The sequence below is a fragment of the Delphinapterus leucas genome, chromosome 20, assembly GCF_059928025.1.
Source record: "Delphinapterus leucas isolate spDelLeu-1000000601 "Yukka" chromosome 20, BTC_Dleu_Yukka2, whole genome shotgun sequence".
In the NCBI taxonomy this organism is placed as follows: domain Eukaryota; kingdom Metazoa; phylum Chordata; class Mammalia; order Artiodactyla; family Monodontidae; genus Delphinapterus; species Delphinapterus leucas.
In genome coordinates, this window is record NC_143148.1 from 14,568,438 (window position 1) to 14,590,152 (window position 21,715).

General features: G+C 37.1%; 1 protein-coding gene and 1 pseudogene across 1 annotated transcript in view; both read right to left on the minus strand.

Annotated features, from left to right (window-relative positions):
* Positions 1-3,164: 3,164 nt before the first annotated feature.
* LOC111180541 (small ribosomal subunit protein eS4, X isoform-like) lies at positions 3,165-5,900 on the minus strand (annotated as a pseudogene).
* Positions 5,901-13,331: 7,431 nt separating this feature from the next.
* Positions 13,332-21,715, minus strand: part of ZNF790 (zinc finger protein 790) — a 34,083-nt gene continuing 25,699 nt past the window's right edge. The window contains exon 5 of the mRNA XM_022586286.3: positions 13,332-17,459. Coding sequence (XP_022441994.1) covers positions 15,790-17,459 — 1,670 coding nt within the window. The 3' untranslated portion in view covers positions 13,332-15,789. The remainder of the gene's footprint in view (positions 17,460-21,715) is intronic.

Below are 21,715 nucleotides of genomic sequence, written 5' to 3' on the forward strand. Positions count from 1 at the left end.
TGGGCCCATGAGCCATGGCCGCTGAGCCTGTGCGTCCGGAGCCTGTGCTCCGCAACGGGAGAGGCCACAACAGTGAGAGGCCTGCATACCGCAAAAAAAAAAAAAAAAAAAAAAGGAAAAGAAAAAAAAGATACAAATAAATGGAATGTCAGCAATATGGTGGAACAGGATGTCCTGGACCCTCTTTTCCCCAACAAACCCACTGATTCTGCAATTCATGGAAAAATCCTCTTTGTGAGAAATCTAGAAACGAATTGACAGGCTTCTGCACACCAAGAAAATGCAAAACCCGACTGACCAAAACTTGTAGGGAGGTATGGGACACCCTCCCGCCAAAGTCTCAGTCCCTGGTGCAATACCAAATGATCAGTGAGAAACCCCCTAGCTACCAGCCTCACACAGGGGAAGAAAGCAGATAGTTCATACATCCTGCACTCTAGGGAGCTCCCCAAAATACTGGCTACTGTCTCGCCAGTCATGGAGCTCCGACAGGTCCAGCAAAGTCTAGTCACCCAGTGGAAAATGGAGATGGTGGCTTTGGCTGGTAGACACCATAGATCCTTGCCTCTGTTCAGCAAAGTGAGCAGATGAGAAATCCCAGCCCTCAACTTCACTGTGGGGAAGGAAAGAGTTGATCCATGTGTTCAATACTCCAACTTTGCTGGGGCTACCCAAAGAACTGGCATCTTACATAACAGTCTTAGAAGTCTGACAGGTATGACACAATCTATCCAACTGGGGGAAAACAGACAATGGTTTGTTTTGGTAGACACCATAACTCCCCATCCTCAGCTCAAGAAGAGTGAGTGGGCAAAAATCACAGTTGTCTACTTCTTCCTTGGGAGGGAAAGAGTGTGGAGAGCCTCCCCCAGAATATCTGGACAGGCTGATTGTTAGGGGTCTTCTTTTCCAAAGGAGACATAAAAATGGCCACAGGCACATGAAAAGAGGTTCAACATCATTAATTATTAGGGAAATGCAAATCAAAACCATAATGAAAGTTTACCTTGCACCTGTTATAATGGTTATTATCAAAAACACAAAAAGTAACGTGTTGGAAAGGATGTGAAGAAAACGGAACTCTTGCACACTGCTGGTGGGATTGTAAATTGGTGCAGCTGCTATGGGAAACAGTATAGAGGTTCCTCAAAATATTAAGAATAGAACTGTCATATGATACAGCTATTCCACTTCTGGGTATTTATCTGAAGGATACAAAAGCATTAACTTGAAAATATATGTGCATGCTATGTTTACTGCAGCATTATATACAAGTCAAGATATAGAAATTACCTGTCTCCATTGATGGATGAATGAATAAAGAAGATATGGGGTATATATATTTATAGGAATACTACTCAGTCATAAAAAAGAATGAAATTTTGCCATTTCTGACAACATGGATAGACCTCGGAGGCTATTGTGCTAAGTGAAATAAGTCAGAAGGAAAAAGACAAATGCCATATAATTGTTACTCATATGTGGAAACTCAAAAACAAAAAGCAAAACAAAAAATGAACAAAACAAAATAAAAACAAAGTCACAGATACAGAGAATAGATTGGTGATTACCAGAGGAGAAGTGCGCTGGAGGGTGGGCCAACGGGTGAAGGCAGTCAATTGTACGGTGATGGATTGCAGCTACATTTTTGGAAGTGACCACTTTTTAGTGTATGGAGATGTTGAATTATAATGTATATCTGAAACATATAATAATTTTTAAAAAGAAGACGAGGAGAGAGAACAGGGCAGAAAGAGTATTTCAAGAAATAATGTTTGAAAATGCCCAAATTCAGTGAAAAACAAATCTACACATTCATTAAAGAGATCCAGATTCAGAGACACCATAAACTGTCAAAAGCTAAGACATAAAGAGAGAATCATGAAAGCAGCAAGGAAGAAGAAATTCAACATGTACGAGGGATCCTCAGCAAGACTAACAGCTGTTTTTTTATCACAAACAATAACTACCAGAAGGCAGTGTGATGATATATTAAAAGCACTGAAGGAAAAATAGTGCCAACCAAGAATTCTATATCCAGTGAAAGGTAACTACATAGGCAAATATAAAAGACAATATAAATGTACATTTTGTTTGTAACTCTTTTTTTCTCCTATTTCATGTAGAAGACAACTGCATAAAGCAAGAGTTACAAATACATTTTTGATCAGCGTGCTATGTATAAAGATGTAATTTGTATGACAATAACAGCACGAGAGAAAGAAGAAAATGGAACTGTAGAGAAGCAAGTTTTTAGATACAATTTTAATTAAATTGCCATTAATTTGAAACAGACCATTATAAATAAAGATATTTATTGCAATCCCCACAAAAAATAGCTGAATAAAAAGTACTAAAAAATGACAATGGAATTATAATGACAAGATAGAAAAATGTCTAACACAAAGGAAGGCTGTAATGGAGGAATAGAGGGAAAAAAAGATGTAAGACATAGAAAACAAGTAACAAAATGGAAGTTCTTTCTCATGAGTATAGTAAAAGTAAATAGATTAAGCACTCCAATTAAAGGTAGAGGTTAGCAGAGAATTTAAAAATATGATTCAACTATATGCTGAGTACAAGAGACATTTAAGATTCAAAGAAAAAATTTCAGAACTGAAGGACAGAAAAAAAGATATACCATGCAAACAGCAGAAAAACAAAACTGGAGGGGCTATACGACTACCAGATAAAACATACGTTAAAACAAAATGATCAGAGACAAAGAGGTACATTCTATAATTAAAAAGCATCAATCCAATCAAGAAAACATACAATTAGAAGCATATATGCAGGGACTTCCCTGGTAGTCCAATGGTAAAGAATCCACCTTCCAATGCAGGGGACGTGGGTTCGATCCCTGGTCAGGAAACTAAGATCCCACACGTCACAGGGCAACGGGGCAACTAAGCCCACGCGCCACAACTACTAAGCTCGCGCAGCTCAACTAGAGAGGCTGCGTGCCGCAAACTACAGAGCCCATGGGCTCTGGAACCCACGTGCCATAGCTACAGAGCCCACGTGCCTTGGAGCCTGTGCTCCACAACTAGAAAGAAGCCCACGTGCCACAACAAAGAGCCCCCATGCCTCAACGAAGATCCTGCATGCTGCAACTAAGACCTGACACAGCCAAAAACAAAACAAAACAAAAAAAACATATATGCACATAACCCAGCAACCCAAGTGTCCAGCACTAGATGAATGAATAAACAAAATGTGGCAGATACATAGAATGTAATATTATTCTGACTTTAAAAAGAAGGAAATTCTGACACCTGCAACAATATGGATAAACTTAAAGACAAAATGTCAAAATATATGAAGCAAAATTAAAGGGAGAAATAGATAATTTAACAATAATACTTGGGGATATCAACAGTTCACTTTCAATAATGGATAAAACAACTGGGCAGAAGACCATCAAGGAAACAGAGGATTTAAACAACATAACCACCTAGACTTAACAGACATGTATAGAAAACTCCAACCAACAAGAGCAAAATACACATTTTCCTCAAGTATATATGCAATTTTTGCTAGGATAAACTATATTTTAGGCTAGAAAACAAGTCTCAATAAATTTAAAAGGTTCTAAATCATACAAAGAATGTTCTCCAGTCATAATTAGAAATGAATAATAGAAGGAAATGTGGGGAATTGACAAATATGTGGAAATTAAACAATAGTCTTAAACCAATGGGTCAAAGAAGAAATCACAAGAAAAATGAGAAAATACTTTGAAATAAATGAAAATGTAAACCCAACACAACAAAACTGGGAAGCAGCTAAAGCACCATAAAGAAGGAAACTTAACAGCTGGTAAATGCTCATGTAAAAAAAGAATAAAAACCATATGATCCAGCAATTTCACTTTTTTTTAAAATGTAGTATTATCTTTAATTAAGTACAAAGACTTTTCCAATCATGTCACCTACAGATCATTTTCTCCACTGCTCTGTTTGGCCGCCAGTCTCTTGTTGCTCTCCTCAGCAGTGATAAGGTGATACGCTTTCCATGGGGAAGAGAGATCCATGGTTTGTTGCCTTTGCCAATAACGAAAACTTTGCAGAGCCGGGTGGCAAAGCTGTTGCCATTGGCGTCTTTCTTATGAATTACATCAAAAGAACCAGGAGGGCTTCCCTGGTGGCGCAGTGGTTGAGAGTCCGCCTGCCGATGCAGGGGACACGGGTTCGTGCCCCGTTCCGGGAAGATCCCGCATGCCGCGGAGCGGCTAGGCCCATGAGCCATGGCTGCTGAGCCTGCGCGTCTGGAGCCTGTGCTCCACAACGGGAGAGGCCACAAGAGTGAGAGGCCCGTGTACCACAAAAAAAACAAAAAAACCCCAAAAAACCAAAAAAAAAAAAAAAAAAAGAACCAGGATGTCTCTCTTGGTTAGTGATCACACCAATTCTTCCCAGGTTAGCACCTCCAGTCACCATGCACAGGTTACCAGTGTCAAATTTGATAAAGTCAGTAATCTTGCCAGTCTCCAAATCAATTTGAATGGTGTCATTCACCTTGATGAGGGGATCAGTGTAGCAGATGGTGTATCATGGGGAACCAGATGAGGATTCCTTTTGTCCCCACAAAGATCTTTCTCACTTTGCACAACTTATACTTGGCCTCCTTCGGTGTAATATGATGAATAGCAAAGCGACCCTTGGTGTCATAGATCAGACGAAAATTCTCTCCAGTCTTGTCAATGCTGATGACATCCATAAAATCAGTGGGGTATGTTATATCAGTGCGGACCTTGCCATCAATCTTAATAAAACGATGTGTGCATATCTTCTTTACTTCATCTCCCGTTAGGGCATACTTAAGTCTGTTCCTTAGGAAAATGATTAGGGGGAGACATTCCCTCAGCTTGTGGGGACTGGTAGATGGATGAGGAGCAAACACACCAGTTTACCCAGCATCCAATGCTTTGGAGCTGATATGCGCTTCAGGTGCTTCTTGGGACCATGAGCCACGGCTACGCTAAGCACGAAAAGAGCCAGCAATTTCACTTCTGAGTGAAATTATAAGTGATGGTTAGGCCATTTTTTAATTAATTAATTAATTAATTTAGGAAATGTTTTCAACGAAGAACACTTTTTAAAAATATATTTTATTATTATTTTTTGGGCTGCGTTGCATCTTTGTTGCTGTGCACAGGCTTCCTCTAGTTGCGGCTAGCGGGGCCTACTCTTTGTCGTGGTGTGTGGGCTTCTCATTGTGGTGGCTTCTCTTGTTGTAGAGCACAACAGGCTCTAGGTGCGCAGGCTTCAGTAGTTGTGGCACACGGGCTCAGTAGTCATGGCTCATGGGCTCTAGAGCGCAGGCTCAGTAGTTGTGGCGCACAGGCTTAGTTGCTCTGTGGCATGTGGGATCTTCCCAGACCAGGGCTCGAACCTGTGTCCCCTGCATTGGCAGGCGGGTTCTTAACCACTGCACCACCAGGGTAGCCCAGGTCATTTATATTTAATGTAACTAATTACATGTTAGGATTTAAAGTCTGACATTTTATCATTTGTTTTCTGTTTGTACCCTTTTTTTTTGTGCCTCGGTTTCCTTGTGTTGTTTGCCTATGGATTACTTAAACATTTTCTTTCGACTTGTATCTTTTGAGTATATCCCTTCATGTGAGTTCTAATTATATATATATATAGGATATTATATTATTAGTAATATTGTACTACTAATATCAACTTTTACCAGTTCAAGTGGACTGTAGAAACATTACTGTTAGGTTACTTTATACTCTCCCCTTTATAATACAGTTGTCTTAAAAATCACCTTTACATATTTCAAGAACCATATGAGACAATATTTTCAGAAAAACATGATTTAAAAATGTTAAAAGAGGATAGTCTATTATGTGTGCACATATATTTACCATTTTCTTGCTCTTTCTTCATTGTTAATGTTCCAAGTTTTCTTGTTATAATTTTCTTTTTGGATAAATTTATTTATGCATTTTTTAGAGCAGATCTCCTGGTGATATAGTCTGATTTTCCTTCATCTGAGTATGTCAGATATATTACTTTCCTTCCTGAAGGATATTTTTACTGGTTGTAGAATATTGGGTTGAAATTTCCTTTCTTTTATCATTTTTCTTTTAGATCAAAAAATATGGGCTACTTCCCTGGCCTTCATGATTTCTGATGAGAAACGCACTGGCATTTGAATGATTGTTGTTCTACAGCAATGGTTCTCAACTGAGAACAGTTTCGCACCCAAGGGAATATTTGGCAATGCCTGGAGACATTTTGGGCTGTCACAACTAAGAGTTGCTACTGGTTTCTAGTGGATGGAGGCTAGGGATGTTGCAAAATAGCCTACAATAATAATATTGTAGCCCCCCACAATAATATTTATTTGACAGAGTTGAGAAACCTTGTTATATAGGTTTCATTTCTCTCTGGGTGCTTTCAAGATTTTTTTTTTTTTTTGTCTTTAGCTTTCAGAAATTTGAATATGGTGTATCTAGATGTGAATTTCATTGGATTTAGCCTATATACTATTTACTCATCTTCTTGAATCTGTAGGTTTATGTCTTTTGTCAAATTTGAGAAGTTTTTTTTTAAGTATTTTAAATTTATTTATTTTAATTTATTTTTGGCTATGTTGCATCTTTGTTGCTGCACGCGGGCTTTCTCTAGTTGTGGTGAGCAGGGGATACTCTTCATTGTGGTGCACAGGCTTCTCATTGCGGTGGCTTCTCTTGTTGTGAAGCACAGGCTCTAGGTGCACGGGCTTCAGAAGTTGTGGCACATGGGCTCAGTAGTTGTGGCTCATGGGCTCTAAAGCACAGGCTCAGTAATTGTGGTGCACGGGCTTAGTTGCTCCACAGCATGTGGGATCTTCCCAGACCAGGGCTCGAACCCGTGTCCCCTGCATTGGCAGGCAGATTCTTAACCACTGTGCCACCAGGGAAGTCCCAAACTTGAGAAGTTTTTAAACCCTCTTTCTTCAAATATATTTTCAGCTCCGCTTTTTCTCCTCTCCTTCTGGGATTCTGATACAAATGTTAGATCTTTCATTGTTGTCCCTAAGGTCTAAGAGCTTCCACTTTTTTTTTTTCAATCTATTTTCTCTCTGTTGTTCAGAATGGATAATTTCTTTTGATGTATCTTCAAGTTAATTGATTACTTTCTTTGTCATCTCCATTCTGCTACTGTGCCCATCCCAGTGATTTTAAAAATTTAGTTATTGTATTTTTCAGTTCTAATATTTATATTTGGTTCTTTCTTGTATCTTTTCTTTCTTTCCTGATATTCCCTCTCAATCTTTCTCTCTCATTTGATTCAAGAGTGTTTTCAAATGCTTGTTGCATTTTTATGACAGCAGCTTTAACTCATGATCAGACAGTTACATCTGTTGTTTGTTCCCATTCACATTTAGATTTTTCTGGTTCTCAGTATAAGAAGATTTTTTTAAATTGTTTCCTTGACATTTGAAGTATTAAGTTATGAGACTCTGGTTCCTATTTTTGTGTGTTTGACTTTTTAATTAAAACTGTCAAAATGTTTTCCAAAGTGTTTGTATTGTTTAAATTCCCATTAGCAATGTATGAGATTCAGGTTTTCCTCATCCTTTGCAACATGTGGTATATTCAGCTTTTTAAATGCTAACTATTCTAATAGGTGGCATAATATTTACTTATCTGTTTTAATTTGCATTTCTCTAATGACTAATGACGTTGAATATCTTTAGATGCATTTATTTGACATCTGTATATGTTCTTTGGTTATATATTTGTTCAAATCTTTTGCTCATTTTTAAACTGGAGTATATTATTGGGTTTTGAAAATTCTTTTCATATTAAAATCCTTTATCAAGTATGACTGGAAAATATTTTTCCCAGTTGGTGGCTAACCTTTTCATTTTCTTAACAGTGTCTGTTGAAGAACAGAAATTTTCAATTTTCATGAATTATCATATTGTTCTTTAAATTTCAGTATAATGCCCAAGAAATTTTTGCCTAACCCAAAGTTCTATAAGTTTTATGGTTTTAGGTTTTACATTTTATATCTATGATAAATTTTAGTTATGTTTAATATGGTGTGAGGTATAAACCAAAGCTCTTTTTTTGCCTATGCATATTCATTTCTTCTAGCACTATTTGTTGAAAAGACCTTTATCCATTAATCCACCTTTGCACCTTTGCCACAAATCAGTTGTCCATATACATGTTTGAGTTTATTTCTGAACTCTTTTCTGTTCCATTGACCTATTTGTCTATCTTGATTACAATAACACACAATATTGAATTAGTTTAGCTTTATAATAAGTCTCAAAGTCAGGTAGTCCATGTCCTTCAACTTTGTTATTATTTTTCAAAGTTGTTTTGCCTGTTTCATGTCCTTTGCATGTTCACGTGTATTTTAGAATCAGTTTCCACACACACACACACACACACACAAAGCTGAAAGCTTCCTGATATTCTGGTTAGAATTCCATTTCATCTACAAGTCAATTTGGAAAGAACTGACACCTTAATAGTATGAAGTCTTCCAATTTCTGAACATAGTCTCTCTCTCCCCCCACTTATTTAGGTCTTCTTTAAGTTCTCTCAGCAGTGTTCTTTAATTTTCATGGTATATACCTTGCACTTTTTCTAGAGTTGTCACTAAGTATCTAAGTCTCTTGAAGGTGTTCTAAGTGCCATTTTAAAAATTCAAGCTTCAGCGTGTTCACTGCTAGTACATAGAAAATAATTTATGTATACTAATCCTTATCCTGCAACCTCACTAAACTCACTTATTAGTTCTAGTAGCTTTTTTTGTAGATGCCATCAGATTTTTTTCATATAGACATTCACATGTTAATGTAGTTTTATTTCTTCCCCTTCAATCTGGATACTTCCCCCCTCCCCCTGCACTGGCCAGAGCCTCTAATACAATGCTTAGTATAAGTGTTGAGACCAGACATCTTTCTGTTGTTCCTGGTAGTAGGTCTTTCACCATTAAGTATGATGTTAGCTGTTGGCTTTTCAGATACTCTTTATTGCTCAAGGGAATTCCTTCTTTTCCTCTTAGCTGAGTTCTTCTCATTAATGGATGTTGGATGCCTAATACTTTTTTACTGGATACCAGACATAAATTTTGCCCTGTTAGGTGCTGCATATTTTTGTATACCTATAAATATTTTTTATCTTTGTTTGAGATGCCATTATTTGGAAAGTTTGATCCTTTTGAGGTATACTTTTAAGCTTTCTCAGGTGGCCTCAGAGTAGGGCTTAGTCTATGGCTCCGGATGAGCAGGCTCAGCGGTCATGGCTCACGGCCCCAGCCGCCCCGCGGCACGTGGGATCTTTCCAGACTGGAGCACGAACCCGTGTCCCTTGCATCAGCAGGCGGACTCTCAACCACTGCGCCACCAGGGAAGGCCCAATTATTTTTAATGCTATTGTAAATGTGTACTTTAAAATTTTAATTTTCTTTCTTTCCTTAATAGGAGAACCAAGAAAAGAACCCTAGAATTTTGAAGCAAACACAAGACCTCTTCCAGATGCCTAATTTTACCCTAAGAGATACTGCCTGGCTAACCAGAGGACAATACATGACCATACGTGTCGAATTTTTCACCATGAAGTTGGTATTATTTGTTCTTTCAAGACATCTGGGATGCGTGCAGAGGTCCATCATTAATTTTTGAAGATACAGTTTCACAAGTAATTGGCCCAGACTCCCATATGGCATCTATTCTCATTGCTACTTCTCCCACAGATAACATCTATAGCCCCATGGGCAACATGATCCGTTGACTAAGGAAGAAAAGTTAAGCATGTTACGTTGGCCGAGCCATAGACTTCTGCAGCTTTATATTTCTTCATGAGCAGAGTATGAAGATATCTGTGTGCTATGTGAATGCTCACCAAAGTGCATCCATTTTAGAGAAGACTCCAGAGAAGTAGACAGAATGTCAGTCAACCTCTTTACCCAGCTCCACTACCATTCTCTCAGTTGTAATGAATGGCAGGGATGGAGGTTATACATAGGAACATTGACTTCCTTTCAACAAGACTAATCTGGATATTGCCACTGCTGAGTGCCCAACCTGCAAGTTTAAACAGAAGCCTGATGTCACTTTTCTCTAGAAAAGGGCAGTCACCCTTTTGGTGATATACTGACTACACTGGAACACTTTCATAATGGAGGGGGACATGATAGCCATATGGGATGGGGGAGAAACAGGTGATTAATTAAGGATTTTCTATTACTATCCACCATTGAGGGACTTACTGAATGTATTATTCACCATCATAATCCCATGTAACAGTGGTTCTAAATGAATACATAATTTTAAAGCAAAATAAATAAGGTAGTGGTGACATAACAATGAGATTTACGTGTCTTACCATGGATCCCATCAACCCAAAGTAGTCTGTCGTAATAGAATGGCAGAATAATTGTAAACGTAATTATTGTGCCATCTGGCAGGAAAAAACCCTTGTTTATGTTGGAGTACTGTTCAGGATGTTGCTGTTTCTCAAAAAACCAGAATAGATAGGTCTAGGAAACAAAGAATGGAGCAGGTCCTTTCATTATTACATCTCAGCAGGCCCAGTAACTAGTGTTCATACCCAACCACTAATATTTTTGCTTTCCATTCCTATTTTGGGCTTTGCTATTTCTGAATTCTTAGTTCCAAAGGAACCTTCTGCTAGGGGGCAGAATGACTCCAATGACCTTATAACTGAATCTGCCATTTTGCCATTTGAGGCTCTTATAACAGTGACAAAAAGGCAAGGGAAAGATGTCAAAGAATGACATCCACAGAAAATCATCCTGATTATCAAAAAGGAGGCAGGAAAAAGTATGTTTGGAACCCAGAGAAAAACTCTGTGGTGTTTCTAGTACTTCCATGTTCACTGGTAAAAATTAATGGATTACAATAGCAACTCCAAAGAGAGAGGATGAATAGCTCAGACCCTTCAGGAACAAAGTTGTCAACCCAACAATAACTCCCAGCTGAAAGTACAATAAAATGTTAATGGTAGAGTCCAGGCAGTGGGCATATGCTGTCTACTGTAATATTCTTTCAGCTTTTCTGTATGTTTGAAAATTTTATAATAAAATCATGGACAAAAAAAGGGATGGAGGGGACATAATCTGCGATGCTGTTAGCAAAGGGAACATGAAATAAGTATCTGAAGAAAATATTAAATATCGATTATAGTCTCAAGACTTGAAAAAGGAGAACTATAGTAGCTCTATATTCTTTCTTCACTGATTTGTAGTGTGTACGTGTGTGCGTGTGTAAAAATAAATGCTTACTTTTATTCCTTTACTTATCAAATTTTCAGAATAAGCCGGTACTCTGGCAAGCTCCATAAAAGGTTCTATCAAAATTTTCATTTTGAATTTTGAAGCTTTACCTACAATCACTGTTTCAGTCCACTGCAATAGCTTTTATGTGTTCAGATTATCCTACCTTTGGTCAGTTCCTTCAGGTTGACATGATTCTACAGTCTTTGACAGCTTTCTTGCTTTTAGGCATAAAAGATGTCAGAATAATCATATATACATTTCCTACCCTTGACCTGTTCATATGCCATTTCTCCAAGGAGCCCTTGCTTCCTTTTATAGAAAACAGAATTTAGGAACCACAGATTGTATACATGAAAACATGGTGCTCACTGCTTCCATGTCACTAATGTTTTTAGACTCCTTCATTGGAGAGGTAGGAAATGCACACTTCAAATTCACATGAAAGACTACAGGCATTTTACTTCTTTATTTTTTATTTTGCAAAAATTGAATCCTCATGAAATTAAGTTATGTACTTAATTTTGGACTCACCTACAATAATATCAATATTACCTTTAACAAAAGGCTAGTAAAGCAAGCACAGATTTCATTGTATTTCTTTGTCCTTGAGATATAGCTCTCCTACTACTATGTCAAAATATTTTAACATCATTTGAAATTATTCTTCTTTACATTGTTATGTAATAAGCTGATGGTGAATCAAATTCACTGGTTTTGATATTAGGATTGCTATTTCCCCTTTGCCTTCTTTTTAAAAATAAAAGTCAATACGTAAAGTATCTCCATGGATCCAAAGTAAAAATATAAAACAAGGTTCAACCAAAGATAACTACCTTCCATCCTTGCTCTCTCCCAACTGTTGTTTCACTTTATTTCTTTTTGAAACTATAGGTATATATAGTATTCCTCTATTCCTTTCACAGATGTTAGCATAATACACATATTATTTTCCACTTACCTATTTTTTCATTTAACCTATCATGAAGATCACTCTATAGAAGTATACAGCTGCACGATATTCCACTGTTACATAAATACGCTAATTAAACCAGTTTATGCTGGGCATCTGGATTGTTTCCAGTCTGCTGCACTTATATATAGTATTTTTAAAATTTTTGTGCATACCACACTTTATAATTTTACCAATGTATCTTTAGGATAGAAGCAAGGGTCTGGGTCTTATGGGATATGCAGAGATTACACATGGGCAATGCTCAATTCCCTCATATAGGAGTTGTACTGTTTTACATTTTCAGCAGCAGTGTGAGAGTCCTTGTTTTTCCAGTCTTGCCAATAGAATATTTTAATACCTTGTTGGATTTCTGTCCATCTGATTGGTATGAAGTGGTATCTCAATGTAGTGTTACTTATATTCTCATCTCAACTTTTAGGCTCTTTATGGTTATTAGTTTGTGATATAGTTGCAAATATCTCCAGTTTGTAATTTTCCTGTATCTTTGTGAATACTGCTTTAGTCCTACAGAAAACTGACTTCTTCCTCCTTATTTCTACTGGATTTTTGATTCATAGTTATTGATATCTCAATTCCAAGGTTATAAAGGAATCCACTCATGTTTTCTCATAGTACTTGTAAGTTTCTCTTTTCTCCCCCCTTTTTGATATTTAGATCTCTTGATTTGCTGGGAATTTACCCTGCTTTATACTGCCCGGAATTAATCTACTTCTATCCCCTACATTTTATCCAGATGCACTAAGACTAATTATAACAAGTTCTTTTCCAACATGGTTGTAGTAAAATGGCTCCTGAGAAGAAAGGTGGTTAGGGAAAAACTAAGGGCTTTCTTTCATCTATAAGATAGGCTAGAGAAGACATCATCAATATTCACAAACATATTAGTGGAGTGGAGCTCAAGTAGCATGTACCTCAGGCATACAAGGAGATCCAGAAATTCACCATGAAGGAGACAGGAGCAGTAGATAATACACTCAACAAGGCAGTCCGGGCCAAAGGAAAACAGAATGTCTCATACTTATCTTTATATGGATGTCCAGAAAGTTCTAAATGTTATTTTTCTCAGTGTACTGGTCACCTTTAAAAAAGTTTAGTCAGCATGAATGAAATAGCTTTTTTATTAATAATAAAGCAATATAAAAAAAATTTTCATTTTCCCCATGAGTTGTGAAATTCCATAGAAGACAATAATTCGGATGGAAGTACTGTTCCCTAATACTGTTTCTTTTCTAAAATAAATTTATTTATTTATTTTTGGCTGTGTTGGGTCTTCGTTGCTGTGCACGGGCTTCCTCTAGTTGCGTCGAGCGGGGGCTGCTCTTCATTCCAGTGTGTGGACTTCTCACTGCGGTGGCTTCTCGTTGCAGAGCATGGGCTCGAGGCTTGCAGGCTTCAGTAGTTGTGGCTCGTGGGCTCTAGAGCGCAGGCTCAGTAGTTGCAGTGCATGGGCTTAGGTGCTTCGCGGCATGTGGGATCTTCCTGGACCAGGGCTCGAACCTGTGCCCCCTGCATTGGCAGGCGGATTCTTAACCACTGCACCACCAGGGAAGCCCCCCTAATACTGTTTAACTACTGTTAAATAACTGAATTATAAACACGCTAAATATACGTACATATATTCACTATTCCTTAATTCATGTAATACTAAAAGGTACGAAGAAAATGCACATAGAATAAACTTATTAAGTACTAAACTGAGAAGATTACATTTTCATCATATTTTGCTGTTGTTTAAACTGTAGAATTACCACCCATCCAGATCAGAGGTTAAACATTCTGAGTAAATATCATTTGACTCTCATATTTTTTTTCATGTATGTTCATGAATGAAATTATTCTGGAATATGTTGTTCAAGGGCTACATTTAATTTTATTATCAGAATTATGTTATTTAGTCTTTTAGCATGAGTGAACAATTTTTCCATAGGATTTTCTGTTCCTTCAGGGGGTACCCTATACAATTATCTGATCCTCTGTTTTTTTTTTTAAAAGTTTTCTTCCAATTAGCCCTTTTTATTTACTCTCAAATTTTAATCATTTAAGATAATGTTTTCCTAGAAAATAAACTTTACTTTCTATATTTAAAAATTTGTATCTAATAGTTTATATATATTTACATGACCTTTAAAAATTCATCTAAACATATGGTTGTATCACATTTCTCCTTTCTTATAATGTGGAGGCATTGTCAAAGTCTAGTAAATAATAGTTTTCTTCAAAGAAACATTTTGATTTAAAATAAAAATCCTTCAGTATTGTTCTTTATTCCATGATTTTTGCATTATTTTCATTAAACCTTTCCATCAGTTCACTTGGAGGCATTTGCTCTTATTCTAGCTTGTTTGAGTAATCATTATTTAACTTGATAAATATGTGGACCCCATAATATGACAGGCACTGTTCTAAAAGCTGGAGATACAGTGGTGACAAGAAATAAACTGCCTTCAATCTTCTTGGTTTTATACACAGAGCAATTTCCATTGAGAAGTGCTATGGCCACATTCATAGGATCTGATTTATAGGAGTCTCATTATCATTCACATCCAAATTGCCTGTAATTTCACTTTTGATTTACTCATTAATCTGAGAATTGTTTATATATGTAGCACTAAACTTCCAAGAGGTCAGAATTCATTTGGCTATTTTCTAATTTCCAAAATTTAATTGTGGTGATAAAATGGATTATGCCATTTGGCTTTAGAAATTTGTTAGAAACAAATCCCTTCCAAATGCCTTAAAAAATGCTGAGCACTCAACAACCCCGCTTTCATGAAAACCATAAGGCTTTCTTTATAGTATGAGTTTTTTATGTAGCAAATGAAATTAATACTGAATCAAAGCTTTCTTTGCTTCATTCGATTTTACCAGTTTTCCTTCAGAATTAACATTCTGCTGTTCAGTAAGACATACATACAGATGGCATATTTGTCTATAATCTCTTAAGGTCTTCCTCTCATAGAAATGGTCTAATACTATTATTAATGATGGTCATTAAATCATTTAAATCCTCAAACTCATTTAACCCTTACAGTCTGATAAGTAAGCAAACACAGAATTAAGTTACTTTCCAAAAAATTAGGAGGTAAGAGGTACTGAAACTAAGACATACCAAATAAATTGTATGACACAGCTTAAGGCTTTTCCAGATTAATTACAAAACACAAATTCACCTTTGGTGTGATTTTGTGGAAGTGCAACAAGACTTAAGTAATGATGGAAAGTTTCCCTAGATGAGTTAGACTTCAGTTCTATGCAGCACAATATTAATGACGTGGAGAATCTTTTCAGAATGATTCAGAAGGGATTCACACTATCATCTTACTTGTAGGACTTTACCCGATATTCTATAGTTGATAACCAATCAGTAAAGCTTTCCTCCATTAATATAGATTGCATTAGGAATTCTTTGCTGTTGAGTGTGTTTCGTGCTCTGTCAAAAGGTCTTCCAATATTATTTACACTATGGGCTTTCTCAAAAGAAGGAATTAACTGAGATCAATTAACAAGTCATGAATAAAGACTTTTCCTACATTTTTATATCACAAGATTTCACAAGAGTCAAATAAAGTGAGAGCCTGGAGAAAATGCCCTCTCAAAATCTTTACGTTCATAGGATTTCTCAAAAGTGTAAATACTCTGGTGTTGAGCAAAGTATGAGTCATGACTAATGGTGTTCCCATAATATTTCCATTGATAAAGATTCTCACCACTGTGAATTTTCTGTTCAGCAAAATAAGAATGGTGACTAAAGATCTGGCCACTTTCCTTACATTTATAGGGTTCTGCATCGGTATGAATTTTCCTATGTCGTGTTAGTTGTGAACCCCAGATAAAAGATTTCCCACATTCTTTACATACGTAAGGTTCCTCACCAGTATGTATTCTCTGATGTCGTGTAAGTTGTGAACCCCAGAGAAAGGCTTTTCCACACTCTTCACATTCATATGATCTCTTTCCAGTATGGATTTTCTGATGTCGATTAAGTTCTGAACCACGAAAAAAGGTCTTTCCACATTCCTTACATTCATAGTTTCTCTCACCAGTATGAATTTTCTGATGTCGATTAAACTCTGAACGATGAATAAAGGTCTTTCCACATTCCTTACATTCATACGGTTTTCTCTCATTATGAATTTTCTCATGTTGAGCAAGGTATGAGGCCCATATAAAAGTCTTCCCACATTGCTTACATTCAAAAGGTTTCTTACCAGTATGAATTCGCTGATGTCGAGCAAGGTGTGAACTCCAGACATAGGCTTTCCCACATTTCTCACATTCATAGGGTTTCTTACCAACATGAACGTTCTGATGTCGAGCAAGATTTGAACCACGAATAAAGGCTTTTCCACATTCTTTACATTCATGAGATTTCTCACCAGTATGAATTCTCTGATGCTGAGTTAGGTGTGAGCCACGAGTAAAAGTTTTCCCACACTCCTTACATTCATAAGGTTTTTCACCAGTGTGAATTCTCTGATGTTTAGTAAGATGTGATCGCTGACTAAAGGCCTTCCTACAGTCATTACATTCATAGGGTTTTTCACCAGTATGAATTCTCTGATGTCGAGTAAGGTCTGAGCCACAACTAAAAGCCTTGCCACATTCCTTACATTCGTAAGATTTCTCACCAGTATGAATACGCTTATGGACACTAAGTTGTGAATGAAATCTAAAGGCCTTCCCACATTCCTTACATTTAAAAGGTTTTTCACCAGTATGAATTCTCCTATGACCAGTAAGACTTGAACGCAAACTAAAAGCCTTCCCACATTCTTTACATTCATATGTTTTCTTAGCAGTGTAAACTGTCTGATATTGAGTAAGTTCTGAATCAGGAAAAAAGGTCTTCTCACATTCCTTATCGTCACAAAATTTTCCACCAGTGTGAATTAACTGATGTTGAATACAGTCTGCGTCAGAACAAAATGCTTTCCTACACCCTTTAAATTCATTCAGTTTCTTTACTGTATTAAGTCTCTGAAGTAGATTAAAAGTTGTGTGCTGGTTAAATGTGGGCATTTTTTCACAGGTGAGTATAATCCGCTTAAAACATTCTTCCTGGTTTTCCTGTTGTGTTTCAAACTGACCTTTGCTTTCCCAATCACCTTTAAAACATAAACATTCAAGGTTATGTTTTTTACAAATTTCCATTATTTCCCACTGAGGCAATCCTCTGTCAAAAATGTCATTTTTTGGTGATGTCTTGGTCTTACACCTGGATTGCATGTCTGAAAAATAAGAAAACAAATTCATACTGTTTTACTGTTCAAAAAGAACTAAAATTTCCAAGGTAGATATAAGAAATAAATCCTAAAATAAATAGAGCAGGGAGTTCCCTGGTGGCACAGTGGTTAAGAATCAACCTGCCAATGCAGGGGACATGGGTTTGATCCCTGGTTGGGGAAGATCCCACATGCCGAGGAGCAACTAAGCCCATGCACCACAACTACTCAGCCTGTGCTCTAGAGCCCACGAGCCAAAACTACTGAGCCCACGTGCCATAACTACTGAAGCCCATGCGCTCTAGGGCCCACATGCTGCAACTACTGAGCCCAAGTGCTGCAACTACTGAAGCCCATGAGCCTAAAGCCCATGCTCTGCAACAAGAGAAGCCACCACAATAAGAAGCCGTGCACCACAACAAAGAGCAGCCCCCGCTTGCCACAACTACAGAAAGCCCATGCGCATCAACAAAGCCCCAACACAGCCACAAAACATAAATAAAATAAAATAAAATAAATAGAGCATATGAAATGTGAATGGCTTAACAAATTCTGGGCAATATGAAAAAAGGGCAAGAAATAAACAGAAATTTTAACGAACTAAAAAAGCTGAGGCAGGTGATTAAATATATAAAGTTTTGCTCAGGGACTTCCCTGGTGGTGCAGTGGTTAAGAATCCACCTGCCAATGCAGGGGACATGGGTTTGAGCCCTGTTCCGGGAAGATCCCACATGCTGTGGTGCAATTAAGCCCATGTGCCACAACTACTAAGCCCACATGCCACAACTACTGAAGCTCATGAGGCTAGAGCCCGTGCTCCACAAGAGAAACCACTGCAATGAGAAGCCCACGCACCGCAACAAAGGGTAGCCCCTGCTCGCCACAACTAGAGAAAGCCCACATACAGCAACGAAGACCCAACACAGCCAAAAATTAATAAATAAATTTAAAATATATATATATATATATAAAGTTTTGTTCAGGTCAATTTCATCTGAGGAGTTCAACAACAACAAAAAAATAAGTGCAGGTACTACCCCAATCATGGGATATCAATTTAAAGACTTAAGACTGTTTTACCCAGTATGGTAAATCAACACTTAGCACATGTTAGGTATTAAAAAAAATTCTGTAAAAAAACAATACACTACTTGTCAAAAAAAAAAAGCAAAGGGGGGCAGTTATAGGAGGGAGTAAAGGATAATATTAAAAAAATCAGGGATCAGGAAGCACAATTGGCATCATGTGATAGCAATGTAATACACCTCATTGTCTAATCCCTTCCATCTCTACTGAAATGAGTACACATAATTCTACATTACTTTCTGTACAGATAAGAGGAAACAAAAGCATATCCATGCTAGCTCAGAGAAATGGAATCATACGTACTTACTCATTCTTCCATTTGCCTATGCACATTTAAATACTTTGCCCTGCTCATTTTCTCCACTGTGCCTATTAGTCAAGTCATATTTTGTCAGATGATCCCAACCAAGGTGCTTTTCTTTTATTTCTTGAGTTTATAGTATTGCTCATCCTTTCGATTTTATGCTTTCAAGCCCTTTCTCAAGTGACCTTTACCAAATCTCCATGGGATATCACATTTATTGGTAAAATATTTTAGAAGAACAAAAAAGAAAATACTACAATTGCTACTATTTGAATATGCTGAAGGGCTTATCCAATTTCTACTATTGAAATTGTACTGGGGGGGTTGGGAGGGAGGCTCAAGAGGGAGGGGATATACGTATACACATAGCTGATTCACTTTGTTCTACAGCAGAGACAGAACATTGTAAAGCAATTATACGCCAATAAAAGAAATAAAGAATTTGTACTGGTATTAGCATTTGGCTTAGAGACTGACAGAACATATGACATGTTCTCAAGGCTAAAGTAACGGAGATTGGTATCTAGGGTCTGTCTACAGGGGGTGTCCTAAACATCTCCCATGTTGAGTTATAACTGAAGGACCATAACCTAGGAATGTGGGTAAAACAGAGGTAGACCTACACAGGAACTACAGCTCAGTTTCAATTTATCCCAGTGACCAAGGAGGGCAACGGATTGAGATAACAACAAAAATGCTTCAGAACTTGGTAAAAGCGAACAGAAATTCTCTATAAAGGAAGATATCCTAGAGATTAGTTTCACATTTTGCAAACAGTGTCTGGCACAAAATTAAAGAAATAACCAGACAACATGAATATAGAAACTATAGAAACAATAGATAAGCAGAAATACATCTATAAGGATTCTAGATATTGGAGTTATGAGACAGAGTTTAAAAATAACTATGCTCAAGTAGCTAAAACATAAAATTAATCATTTTATCAGAGAACAAGAAACCAATATAGGTCAAAAGAAAAATTCTATGAGAAAAAGACTGGAAACGTCATAAGAGAAGCATTATGACATAGAAGATTCAGTTAGGAGATTAAACACAAGTGTAAATGGAAACTTACACAGAGAAGAATGGAAGAAGCAGCAATATTTGAAAAGATAATGGCTAAGAATCTTAAAAACAATGTCCATGAACAGGTGTATGAATAAATAAATTACAGCATACCCATGAATGGAATACTACAGAGAAATAAAAAATAAACTATTGATAAACACAACAACATAGATGAATCTGAAAATTATGCTAGCAAAAGAAACAAGGCCAAAAAAGTATACACTGTATAAGTCAATTTAAATAAAATTCTAGAACATATAAACTAATCTAGAGTTGCAGAGAGCAAGTTAGTGATTTCTTTGGGATGGAGGTGGAAGAAGGGATGGATAACAAAGGGACACAAGGAAATTTGGCAATGACTGAAGTGTTTGTTGTCTTGATTATAGTGATAATTTCATGGATACACACACATGTCAAAACAGATCAAATTGTAACTTCAAATATGTGGAGTTTATTATTCTCCAATTATACTTCGATTAAGTTGTAAAATAAAAATTTTAGGACCAAAAGAAAACTAAAATCCTAAAGAAAACAAATATAATTTTAGTCACTCTAACTAGGCACTAGTGTATTAGTGTTTTCTTTATGTTAATGCCCAATCACACTAAAAATTAAAAGTATTAAGCCAACAAGTGATACGGATAAATCAAGCACAGAGCAGACAGTTATTGAATAAATATGAGTAGCAAATCGGTAGACAACTCAGGGGAAATATTTGTCCTCACTAGAAATCAATAGCCTTTATCCTATTAAATTATTAGAAGGTTTTAATTAAAAATGACCCATTTTTAGTGAGGCTACACTGAAACTTATTTTGTTCCTGACCTCCATATGAACCAACGCCCTCCAATCCTTAAGAAAACACAAGGATTAATGTCCACAATATACAAAAGCATTCAAGTAGTAGCTACCTCTAGGATGCCCATGTGCTTACCATGAATCAGCTGTTTGCTTCCAAACCTGTTTATACCAACTGTTCCTGATATTTTATTTATATATTTTAAATAACATTATGTAAAGAAATATGAGAGAAAGGTTGTCTGTTTTTATGAAAACTAAGCTGAATGCTCTACAAAAACTCATTCAAGAAGGCTACAAATTTTATGTTAGTAGCTTAGAGACTCAATCATAAAGACTGGAAAAAAATAGGAGGGCAGCTCAAAATGAAAACATGGGAAGATCCTGAACTCACCTCCTCCCACAGACACATCAAATCTAGTTAAATACAGATACCTTCTGAAAAAGACCTGACACTTAACTGAAAAGCTCTTGCAGAGCAAAAGATCAAAGGGCCACACTGAGACAGGCAGGAGAGGTAGAGAAGTAGTCTTTCCAAAAACCCCACTCCTGGTGTGGCAACTCACAGTTGGGGGGATCTCACAAATACAGAGTTCCCTAGGAGGAGCAAAGGGTTCAAGCCCCACATTAGACACCCCAAACCTTGGGACCTACACTAGAGAGATGAGCCTTCAAAATGCTTGGCTTTGAAAACCAATGGGGCTTATGTCCAAGAAAACCAAAGGGTTATAGGAAATGGGGATTCTGCTCTTAAAGGGCTTGTGCACAGATTTACTCACCCCAAGACCCAGGGAAAAAGCAGAAGTTGCAAAGTGCCTAGACCATATATGGAGATCCTTTTGCTAATATTAAAGTATCTGCTGGGACCTGCTGTAACTGTCTCCAGGGATGGAGGTGCTGGCGGGTGCCACTTTACACTCTCCCTCTACTTTGCAAGCACCAGTGGGATGTGCTCCCCACAGTCCCACCCAAGCTGGTGACTGGGATTGCCCCAGACTTGTGTGTC